The 12,554-nt window shown below is 44.1% G+C and overlaps 1 protein-coding gene across 4 annotated transcripts in view; it reads right to left on the bottom strand.

The window, feature by feature from the left end:
* The window catches only part of LOC134208741 (sorbin and SH3 domain-containing protein 1), a 453,188-nt gene extending 440,838 nt beyond the window's left edge, over positions 1-12,350 (bottom strand). For 2 of the 4 annotated variants that reach the window (XM_062684620.1, XM_062684623.1), the window contains exons 1-2: positions 12,010-12,350; positions 11,193-11,254 (exon numbers count right to left, since the gene is read on the bottom strand). In XM_062684620.1, coding sequence (XP_062540604.1) covers positions 11,193-11,254; positions 12,010-12,335 — 388 coding nt within the window. In that variant the 5' untranslated portion in view covers positions 12,336-12,350. Of the gene's footprint in view, positions 1-8,614; positions 9,239-11,192; positions 11,255-12,009 lie in introns of those variants that run through there. The other 2 variants (XM_062684619.1, XM_062684621.1) reach the window with 2 other exon arrangements.
* Positions 12,351-12,554: the final 204 nt, after the last annotated feature.

Here is a 12,554-nt window from a genome sequence, read left to right as displayed (position 1 = left end):
TTGGCGATCTATTCAGCATAACTTCTGAACCCATTTCCGATGTTCACCAAATTTGGAACCCATATTCTCTGTCTACGAAAGACTACATCAGACTGTCATAGCTGAACGAGAGAGAATATATTTATTAAACGAACAGTTTAGTATACCTTTTTATCGCATGGGTGAATTCAAACCAAATATTTAAACACGTATTGTTTACCCAAAGGAAACTATTTTAGAGAGGCTTGGAGGAGTTTTTGAAATGCGGGAGGATGTTGGGGTTGGGTATTGTTTAGAAAACGACTTAATTTAAATTCCTTCTTCTTTAGTTCATCCGAGGTTCTTTGACATTGTACAATGCTCCGAAAACAATTCCTCAAAAATAGCTAATCCATTACAATAACATTTCCCTGAAAATGACATATCCCTGAATGAAGCAGGCCATTAACATAACACTATTTGGCCTAAGGTCATTCGACATGAAGTGAATTTGGGATAATACTGAACAGCATCAGAAAAATCTTTCATAGAAAGCATGCATTTGCTGGGTATAAACCAATGATAATTGTTACCCTTCATCGGAATCATAGTTTGCCCAGTGAGAAGCAATGAATAATGTGTTTCCTTCTGGATGGTGGATGTGATTTCTCCTTTAAAAGTAGGCATTTTCCCGGAATAAGGCAATGGTGGGTGTGATCCCTTCTTTAAAAATATGCGTTTGCCCGGAATAAGACATCGGTGGATGTTTTCCCTTCTTTAGAAATAGACTTTTGCCCGGAATAAGGCTATTCAAACCCCCTTCTTCAAAATCAGTCAATATTTCCAAAAGCCTTCTTTTACTCAAATGATGAAGTATCAACAAGTAAACACAATTACCCTGTTAATCAATTGGTTTTATTATTTTTCGATTGTGAAAAAAAACTGCGAACCAAACTGGCAACTCCGAGCAAGGCCGGGTACATAAAGCTAGTTATATATATAATTGAATCATTTGTTTGAGAAACTGCATAAGTCCATTTTACACTATTTCGAGAAAACAACAAAAAACTGTTTTTGAACAAATTTGCACCGAATCTTTCGATTTCTTCGATACAGATCAATAGTTTTTGGCAAAACTCAACACCCTGGGACACTTTCAGTGCAAAAAATGTAAGCAGTACTCCACAATTGCTCTTCAAAGTACGTGGACATATGTAGTTTCTCAAACAAACGAAAAAAATTTCATACATTCCTGAACAAAAAAAAATGTTTCGTATTTTTGCCACAATACGTATTTTTGGACGAGGATTCAGAATATATAAAAATCTCATTTTGGCCAAAAATGTTACATATGCAGTTTCTCAAACAAACGGTTCAATTATATAATATAATTTTTAGAGAATTCCTCAAAAGTCTCTTAAGAAAAAGCGGTAAAATTTCCGAAGTATTTTCCTTATGATATTTCGGAGTAGCTTTCAACGAAATTTCTCGTAATAATCCTGTAAGGTTTTCTGGGCGAATTTTTGAAGAAATTCTGGAGAAGTTTCTGTGGAAATTGCCGGGGAGATTCTTGAAGGAATTTGTGAAGGATTTCTTGAAATTTTTCGGAAGAATTCCTAAACAAATATCCGGAGAAATAATTTCTAGAATAATTTACTTGCGAACGAGTTTCTGGAAGAATCCTTGAATGAATTTTTTGGTAGGCATTTCTAGAAGAATTCCCAGAGGAATGCACGTAAGATTTGCAAGATCTACATATCACAATTTAATTTCCATAAGAAGTTCTTCAAGAATTCCTTGACAATTTTCCCGAAGAATTCCCGGGAGGTGGGTTAAGTGAAATTACATGTGAATTTTGAAAGGAATTCATCAGAAATATTTAGAGAGTTCTCCTGGAGTTTTTGAATAAACTCCAGAAAGAATTTCAGAAGAGATTGAATGAGTAATTATTAAAGAAGTTACAGTACTTCTCGGAGATTTCCTTAGCAAACATCCTGAAACATTAATAAAAGAACTTCCGGAGGAATACTTGGAGAATTTTTGCAGGAATTACCGGAAGAATTCCTGGAGGCACTTCCGGAAAAAATCCTGAAGAATTCCTGGCGAAATTTCCAGAACGTCCGGAGAAACTCTTGGAGCAACCATCCAGAGGAACTCCTGGAGGATCTTCCGGAGGAATTTCTGGTGTAACTTCCAGAAGAATTCTTCTTCTTCTTCTTATTGGCATTACATCCCCCACTGGAACATTGCCGCCTCGCTGCTCAGTGATCATTCAGCACTTCCACAGTTATTAACCGCGAGGTTTCTAAGTCAAGTTACCATTTTTGCATTCGTATATTATGAGGCTAACACGATAATACTTTTAATGCCCAGGAAAGGCGAGACAATTTCAAAACCGAGAATTATCTAGCACGGAACCAGGAATCATATCCATCCACCCTCAGCATGGTCTTCCTTTATAGCCGCGTATTTTACCGCTAGGCTAAGGAGGGCCCCTTCCCTGGAGGAATCCCTGAAGGAACTTCCGGAAGAATTCCTGGAGGAACTTTCGGAGGAGTTCCTGGAGGAACCTCCGGAGGAATTCCTGGAGGAACTTCCGGAGGAATTCCTGGAGGAACTTCCGGAGGAATTCCTGGAGGAACTTCCGGAGGAATTCCTGGAGGAACTTCCGGAGGAATTCCTGGAGGAACTTCCGGAGGAATTCCTGGAGGAACTTCCGGAGGAATTCCTGGAGGAACTTCCGGAGGAATTCCTGGAGGAACTTCGGAGGAATTCCTGGAGGAACTTCCGGAGGAATTCCTGGAGGAACTTCCGGAGGAATTCCTGGAGGAACTTCGGAGGAACTTCCGGAGGAATTCCTGGAGGAACTTCCGGAGGAATTCCTGGAGGAACTTCGGAGGAATTCCTGGAGGAACTTCCGGAGGAATTCCTGGAGGAACTTCCGGAGGAATTCCTGGAGGAACTTCCGGAGGAATTCCTGGAGGAACTTCCGGAGGAATTCCTGGAGGAACTTCCGGAGGAATTCCTGGAGGAACTTCGGAGGAATTCCTGGAGGAACTTCCGGAGGAATTCCTGGAGGAACTTCCGGAGGAATTCCTGGAGGAACTTCCGGAGGAATTCCTGGAGGAACTTCCGGAGGAATTCCTGGAGGAACTTCCGGAGGAATTCCTGGAGGAACTTCGGAGGAATTCCTGGAGGAACTTCCGGAGGAATTCCTGGAGGAACTTCCGGAGGAATTCCTGGAGGAACTTCCGGAGGAATTCCTGGAGGAACTTCGGAGGAATTCCTGGAGGAACTTCCGGAGGAATTCCTGGAGGAACTTCCGGAGGAATTCCTGGAGGAACTTCCGGAGGAATTCCTGGAGGAACTTCCGGAGGAATTCCTGGAGGAACTTCGGAGGAATTCCTGGAGGAACTTCCGGAGGAATTCCTGGAGGAACTTCTGGAGGAATTCCTGGAGGAGCTTCCGGAGGAATTCCTGGAGGAACTTCGGAGGAATTCCTGAAGGAACTTCCGGAGAAATTCCCGAAGGAACTTCCGGAGGAATTTCTGGAGGAACTTCCGGCGGAATTCCTGGAGGAACTTCTGGAGGAATTCCTGGAGGAACTTCGGAGGAATTCCTGGAGGAACTTCCGGAGGAATTCCTGGAGGAACTTCCGGAGGAATTCCTGGAGGAACTTCCGGAGGAATTCCTGGAGGAACTTCGGAGGAATTCCTGGAGGAACTTCCGGAGGAATTCCTGGAGGAACTTCCGGAGGAATTCCTGGAGGAACTTCCGGAGGAATTCCTGGAGGAACTTCGGAGGAATTCCTGGAGGAACTTCCGGAGGAATTCCTGGAGGAACTTCGGAGGAATTCCTGGAGGAACTTCCGGAGGAATTCCTGGAGGAACTTCCGGAGGAATTCCTGGAGGAACTTCCGGAGGAATTCCTGGAGGAACTTCCGGAGGAATTCCTGGAGGAACTTCCGGAGGAATTCCTGGAGGAACTTCCGGAGGAATTCCTGGAGGAACTTCCGGAGGAATTCCTGGAGGAACTTCGGAGGAATTCCTGGAGGAACTTCCGGAGGAATTCCTGGAGGAACTTCCGGAGGAATTCCTGGAGGAACTTCGGAGGAATTCCTGGAGGAACTTCCGGAGGAATTCCTGGAGGAACTTCCGGAGGAATTCCTGGAGGAACTTCCGGAGGAATTCCTGGAGGAACTTCGGAGGAATTCCTGGAGGAACTTCCGGAGGAATTCCTGGAGGAACTTCGGAGGAATTGCTGGAGGAACTTCCGGAGGAATTCCTGGAGGAACTTCCGGAGGAATCCCTGGAGGAACTTCGGGAGGACTCCGTGGAGGGACTGCCGGTGGAATCCGGGGAGGAACTTCTAGAGGAATTCCTGGAGGAACTTCCAGAGGAATTCCTGGAGGCAATTACGCAGGAATTCCTGGAGGAACTTCCGGAGGAATTCCTGGAGGAACTTCCGGAGGAATTCCTGGAGGAACTTCCGGAGGAATTCCTGGAGCAACTTCCGGAGGAATTCCTGGAGCAACTTCCGGAGGAATTCCTGGAGGAGCTTCCGGAGGAATTTCTGAAGAAAATTCCGGAGGAATTTCTGAAGAAAATTCCGGAGGAATTCCTGGCGGAACTTCCGGAGGAATTCCTGGAGGAACTTCCGGAGGAATTCCTGGAGGAACTTCCGGAGGAATTCCTGGAGGAACTTCCGGAGGAACTTCCGGAGGAATTCCTGGAGGAACTTCCGGAGGAATTCCTGGAGGAACTTCCGGAGGAATTCCTGGAGGAACTTCCGGAGGAATTCCTGGAGGAACTTCCGGAGGAATTCCTGGAGGAACTTCCGGAGGAATTCCTGGAGGAACTTCCGAAGGAATTCCTGGAGGAACTTCCGGAGGAATTCCTGGAGGAACTTCCGGAGGAATTCCTGGAGGAACTTCCGGAGGAATTCCTGGAGGAACTTCCGGAGGAATTCCTGGAGGAACTTCGGAGGAATTCCTGGAGGAACTTCCGGAGGAATTCCTGGAGGAACTTCGGAGGAATTCCTGGAGGAACTTCCGGAGGAATTCCTGGAGGAACTTCCGGAGGAATTCCTGGAGGAACTTCCGGAGGAATTCCTGGAGGAACTTCGGAGGAATTCCTGGAGGAACTTCCGGAGGAATTCCTGGAGGAACTTCCGGAGGAATTCCTGGAGGAACTTCCGGAGGAATTCCTGGAGGAACTTCGGAGGAATTCCTGGAGGAACTTCCGGAGGAATTCCTGGAGGAACTTCGGAGGAATTCCTGGAGGAACTTCCGGAGGAATTCCTGGAGGAACTTCGGAGGAATTCCTGGAGGAACTTCCGGAGGAATTCCTGGAGGAACTTCCGGAGGAATTCCTGGAGGAACTTCCGGAGGAATTCCTGGAGGAACTTCGGAGGAATTCCTGGAGGAACTTCCGGAGGAATTCCTGGAGGAACTTCCGGAGGAATTCCTGGAGGAACTTCGGAGGAATTCCTGGAGGAACTTCCGGAGGAATTCCTGGAGGAACTTCGGAGGAATTCCTGGAGGAACTTCCGGAGGAATTCCTGGAGGAACTTCCGGAGGAATTCCTGGAGGAACTTCCGGAGGAATTCCTGGAGGAACTTCCGGAGGAATTCCTGGAGGAACTTCCGGAGGAATTCCTGGAGAAACTTCCGGAGGAATTCCTGGAGGAACTTCCGGAGGAATTCCCGGAGGATCTTCCTTTAGGATCTTCCGGAGGAATTCCTGGAGGAACTTTCGGAGGAATTCCTAGAGGAACTTCCGGAGGAATTCCTAGAGGAACTTCCGGAGGAATTCCTGGAGGAGCTTCCAGAGGAATTCCTGGAGGAACTTCCGGAGGAATTCCTGGAGGAACTTCCGGAGGAATTCCTGGAAGAACTTCCGGAGGAATTCCTGGAGGAACTTCCTGAGGAATTGCGGGAGGAACTCCAGATCAACTCCTGGAGGAACTTCCTGAGCAACTCCTGGAATTCCTGGAGGAACTTCCGGAGAAATTGATGGAGGAATTTCGGGAGCAATTCCTGGAGGAACTCCCGGACGAATTCCTGGAGTAACTTCCGGAGGAATTCCTGGAGAAACTTCGGGAGGAATTTCTGGAGGAACTTCCGGAGCAATTCCTGGAGGAACCTCCAGATCAACTCCTGGAGGAAGTTCCGGAGCAACTCCTGGAGAAACTTCCGGAGCAATTCCTGGAGGAACTTCCGGAGCAATTCCTGGAAGAACTTTCGGAGCAATTCCTGGAAGAACTTCCGGACGAATTTCTGGAGGAACTTTTGGAGGAATTCCTGGAGGAACTTCTGGAGGAATTCCTGGAGGAATTCCTGGAGGAACTTCTGGAGGAATTCCTGGAGGAACTTCCGGAAGAATTCCTGGAGGTTGCAGTGTTCTCGTATTTCTTGACGATTTCGATAAACCGTGTAAAAATCGTGTCAAAATCCGCGAAAAGACGTGAATATCCCAAAATTCACGTAAAAATAGTCACGTAAAATGAAAAACGCAACCCAAGTGTATTTCATCAAAACACATAGAAACATGGTATGTATCAGTGGAGAACACTCAACAGCTGCAGGTGTTCATCACCAGATGCCTGCGGTATATAATTCGGCCATGGTGGCCTCACAACTGGATCTCAAACAACGAGCTCCATCGTCGTTGTCAACAGAGGCCGATAACAACAGAAATTCGTGTTCGGAAGTGGGGCTAGGTCGGTCACACTCTACGTAGGGGCGGAAACGAAGTCTGTAAACAAGCTTTAGATTGGAACCCAGCGAGAGGTCGCAGCAGAGGCAGACCCAGAGCCTCATGGCGGCCAAGCCTCAATAAAGAAATAAAAGAAGTCGACTGAAATCTCACCTGGGAACAAGCTGCAGCGATTGCTGGACATCGCTCAGGATGGATATCTTTCAAGTCGGCTCTTTGCACTACCGGAGGTGTACAGGACCCATACGTAAGTAAAGTAAACATGGAAACATCAAGTTAAAATATTATTGAATCTTTCTTTAGCTTTAAATTAGTCCGCTACAAATATTGAAAAAAAAAAAAAAACAATTCAGGCTTCCTCCCCCCTCAGATTTGTTTGCCCAAAAATAAAATTTTGTTTTTTGGATATCATTGAGGATTTTCAAAACATTCTTTAACAAATCCGAGAAGCTTTTCGATTTTTTTTTTCATTTTAATATTTATATTTTATTATCCTCCACCCTTGACCATTCGGAAGCCAATCGGACATAATTTTAATTAAATATTTGTAAAGGTCTTATTTAGTTTAAAATTGGATGCTGATCTGTGGCATAAACTTGAATAAACATTAAATTTATATTATTTGTCGTAACAATATCTCAATTGACAAAACATATCGGCATATTGTTTAAATCGGTTGTTACTCCTCAATGCAAAAAAAAATGCTTTTTATAGTCATTGAACATAAATTTGCTTATATATAGGGGAACTGTTCCGCTTTCCATCTCTCTGAACATAAATTCAGCTCATCGCGAAAAAAATACGGCATCAATTTCGTTGCTTCTTTTTGTTGACATGCATGCTCACTACTGAAAAAATCACAAAAATAATTAAATAAAACAAATTCCTTTTCATTGCCTTTTTTACGGAATGTTTATCGGAGCTATGAGATGAAGTCAAGAAGCAGTACTCATGAATTAGCAGTTAAGTGCTAATCCATGCGTTGAATGATGCCTTTCGAACTGGCTGAATGACAGAAAATACTCAATTACACCATTCGAAATCTTTTTATGCGCCTGTAGTCGATCGAGATTCATAATGTCGCAGTTTCCTCGAAACAAGTGCAAGGACGTACGAATCGAGTGATTCGATTCGAGATGCGCAGCTTTCGATGCGTCGACAACGGGATATTGCTTGCTCGTCTCGATAAATTTGTTATTCCTAAAATCTTGTCCACTGATTCAAGTCTTACTAGAATCCATTATTGGACTCCAAGAGGGCATTTATCGAAAAAAAAATCATACACAATACTTTCCTTTAAAATTGAAAATGAGTGTGCTAAGGTGTCGAAGAATTAAACTTGAACACTGGAGACAAGTATGATATAATCATATATAGGGGAACTAAAAATATTCCCATTTCACTCCAACATACGTGCTCACTGCTGGAAAAAAATACAAAAAATAAGAAACATAAAATTTATTTTCATTGCTTTGTTTTTGATGGGATGAACATAGGAACTATGAGATGGAGCCCAGGAGCAGAAAACGTTTCTTGTCAAATATCCAAACATGGAATCCTGTAATTTGGATAGCTTGAATGAGCATGTTTGCCATTATTTGTTTCAAAACTCCTTCCGAAATCTCCTAAAAAGTTTCTTCACATACATACGTGCAACATATGTAGAGCGCCATTAGTGCTGTCCAATGAGAGCTTGAAGTAGCTCGAAGTTTCTCCCTGTCCTGCTCATGCCCATTTGTTGACAAAAAAGAACGAGCAGGACGGGAACAACTTCGAGCTACTTCGAGCTGCTCATTGGACAGCACTATTCTGTGTGGACCTAGCACAAAAATTCTTCCTATTTTCCCACACCATTCGAACGAACACGTTTCACGTGTCAAGCCATAGCGCGACGCGCTGTCTATCTCACCCGCCGATGTGTTGGGCGCGCATTTTGCTTACCTTCGTTTTGCAGCCGGACCAAGTCACGTTTCTTGATTTTGTGCTTTCGCTCGATTTCGTACTTCTTGCAAAAGTACGGTTGTGGCGCATAGACCAGTGCCCTGTAGCGACTCTTGGCGGCGCTTTCGGTGGGCAACTCTACCGATCCCTGCCGTTGCCGCTCCGGTGCAGTTGGTTCCTGCCGCTCGTGTTGTTGCTGCTGATCGTCGTAGGCGTGATAAAACTGCCGAGGGCCGTCATCTCCCGAATCACCACTATTATTCACCGACACCGAACCGGACGGTCCATAATTCAGATTCTGCAACAGATTGGTACCAATTCGCTTGAGAAGGGAAATCGATTTTCCGCCGGCGCCACCCGTTGTCTCACCACCCTCCCCGACAAAGTGTTGCTTCAACCCGGACCGATAATCTTCGTCCGATTCGGACGAGAAGCACAACGGCGAAGGACACTTGAGCTTCATCGTGATCTCATTCCCAACCCAGTTGTTGTACAAGACACTCGCACACGCGAACGCGAATTCTCGCACCGCTTGTGGATAGGGAGCTTTCCACTGCGCCTAAACTTTTCGCACTTATCCTAAATGAAAATTTATCACTGAAAATCTCACTTTCGATCACAAATCAACCGATCCCGCTCGAGTTCGTACTTTCAATGGCAACCATCACGGCGGAACTTTCTCAATAGGAATCAAAGTTAGGCTAAGATGGGACGCGGCGGAGTGTCGTCCGTCTGTTATTGGTTTGTTGCGTCGGGATTTGGTCTTGCAAGACGAAGCCATATGGCGTCTGCTGGCGATTGCCGGGCAGTGGTTCCAAACATGTGGCGCGTTTCGTATGATTTTTTAATTGAATCATGAGTTGATTTAATAGATGCGAGCGACTCAAATAGAAAGTATGCTGCTGGAAGAAAGCCCCCTCGCGTTAAGGAGATAATCATCATTTTTCTCCATAAATAGATTGTTCAAATTTAAGGCAATTACATTCGCTGCAAGGCATTCATTGAGAACACAGTTTTGGGAGCCCCTGTTTTTGTGACAAGCATGGCACGCGAGTATGTTTTCCAGCCCAGCAACGACTCTCGCTGCACCAGTCAACCGGAGCAGCGGAGGTATAGTTTTCGATACCTACTACACCACTATTTTGCTTGTAAGACGAGAACGGAAAACAACTGACAACAATCACAACAAAACTAAAAGTCGCACCAGCCAGTAATGAACGAAAACAAAGGGATCCGGAATCCGGATGACACACGACACGACGCACATAGGGGTATTTCGTCATTCTAGCCGGAATAAAGTTAAATTTTCAAAATTGTCCTAGAGCAGTCTAAATATGTCTCAAACTTCTCTGAATAGTAGACGAGCCACTCCTAGTACTAGGTTTTCTATTTAGATTTAAAGTTTTACCACTACACTTCTAGAAAGTTAGAGGTTTTTCGTTGAGGAAATTAACGGTTTTCTCTGTTGAATTTGATTACGTTCGGTATGTTTTATTGTGGTCAAATATTTGTCACAGTAATCCACAGATCAGTACATACCATGAAAAAGTAGACAAAATAGTATCATGTTAACGTGTTTTTGACAAGAATAAATGATTCTGAACAGAAATACAAAAGAGTAATTCGAAGTCCATTTTCGAGCTAAAACTAGTTAATGTTCCTCATATTTTCAATAAGCATAAAACACTTATTCGATGATATTCGGTAATATTTCAGTATAGAGAGGACGAATTTATGTCTATATTTTAGGATCCCGAAGAAAAATCTTGCGCAAATTTGCGCCATTTTGAAAGCGGATGTTTTTAGTTTGGTACTGTATTTAAAGCATTTATGACCTATATCATACATTCAACATCCCTATGAAAAGAGGAAGAGTCATAGAGCAATTTCCATGACACCATCTTTTAGTTATATGAGTTGAACTGATTTCGGTAGAAGCGATGACGAGAACGAATTAATTGAAATTATCAATGTTTTTCAGGGTTTTAAAGGGTAAAGCACATGGGTCAAAAAGTGAAAATTAAGAAAACTGATATTTCAGCTAAATTATCATCACAGTATCATAAAATAAGGTGAAATATAGCAGTTTGAGAGATAAAATAATTTATTCCGGCTAGATTGCGAAAATACCCCTATGTGCGACGCAGCAAATGTATTACCCCGGGAGGCTCCCTATAAGAACCAAGCTCCGATGGCGCGTGATTTAGTCGGGCGCACATGAGAAAGGTATTACTATTTTGGCGCAATGCTTTCTTCGAATCGAACGACAAAAATAACTATTCGAGGAAGTCACTTCTAGGGAGATTGCTTCATTCGTTTCATTTTCCTCCAAATGTGTCAACCAAACAGCCAGCAAGCACAGTTCACGCTTCATTTGGTGCAATAACGATTCTTCCCAAGAACAATGAAGGAGAACTTGAAACCGATTCGAGTTGCACAATAATTTCGAAGTTGTTGCTCGCAACTGTATGTTGTAGTGTTTGATACTATTTGTTATGAATCCGATCGAATGACACCGAATACAAGATGATGATGGGTCTTGCTTGATTTCCAAACAGATATGTATCATAGCACTTACCGTCTAGCAATGATGCCCCGAGCGCGCTGGAATCACTTTTCGCGCCATCTGTTGATGATGCTCTGTGAATGAAATAAAAGCAAAATTATGTTTGATTTTATTTAGGTTACTAATTACGAAATTTTAATAAATTGACAGATCATAAATCCCGGCTGGAATTTTATTTGGCATAATGATTTAGGGTGCCAATGGAATGTATGGGAAAAATTTTACCATCGAATTTCAGCAACGAGTAGTTCTCAAAAGTTTCATCTCCCCAAAAAAAGTCTCCATGCAAAATTTCAGTTCAATCGAACTTCGTTAAGGGTTTGACCAAAGCGGTCAAAAATTGTCTTTTTTGAAACACGAAAGTTTTCCAAGGGGAATTATTGGAAAATTTCTAAATCGGGGTTTTTATGTAAAATTCTTAGAAATGCATGAAACGTCGAGATCTGGTGCTATCTCGGAAATCATTGCAATCAAACGTATAGCCCAATCAGCTCAATAACTACTGCCACAAAAAATCATTTTCCACACGCAGATCAGCATCAATTTCAACCGAAATTAATTTCACTAACATCGCACCACTAATACCACACTAATGCATTCCACAAACCAACATCACATCACGTTCATTGTGCTTCACAGTTCCTCGGAAAACCCTGAACAACCATTCGGTCGGATTAAACCATTATGCCATTAGCACAGCCTCACATGAATTTCTCCCATTTGTTGTCACCATTGAATTCTCCAGCCATCATTTCCACTGGACCTCTTCCAACGTCCTACTATTGTCGTTTACTAACTCCCATTCGCGAACCTCCGACACAAATCTCACCTTTTAAGAAGATTTACAGCGCAACCACCATCATCGATAGCGCCACCAGCATCGGCAACAATAGCAACGGGGGAGCACTGCGACCGACCGGGTTTCCCAGCTGTTGTAATCCTTTTCCGAAAGCGAGCCGACTGTCGTCGTAGAAAATACTTGAAACCACCGTCGTCATCGTCCCGGTCTCGGTCCTGTTGGTCCTGTTCGTGGAGGTCACTTTCCGAGGATGTGGTCAAAACCCTTCGACGGCTGGTACCAGCGTAGCCGTCGGGACTTTTTTCGTCACCCGTTGGTACCGATTTCCGTTTCGATGGTCGGCAAAATTTTAGCATTTTGGATGCCAGTTCCCAGCTGAAGCCGCGCGCGGAGCCGGAAAGGTGATGCCAACACTTTTACTGCGAGCGGGAGATGCGAAGTAACTGAGCCGGAATCGAGGTCGAAGTGATAGCACAAAAGTAGGCGTTGAACCGGACCGGCTATCACGGATGGTCGCGCTGTGAAAGGTTGGTTGGTTCAATGAACTAAGGAAGTGCTGGGTTCGATGGATGATT

This window comes from Armigeres subalbatus, chromosome 2 (genome assembly GCF_024139115.2).
Source record: "Armigeres subalbatus isolate Guangzhou_Male chromosome 2, GZ_Asu_2, whole genome shotgun sequence".
NCBI lineage: Eukaryota > Metazoa > Arthropoda > Insecta > Diptera > Culicidae > Armigeres > Armigeres subalbatus.
Note: the sequence above shows the minus strand (reverse complement) of the source record. Positions and strands in the feature narration are given on the sequence as shown.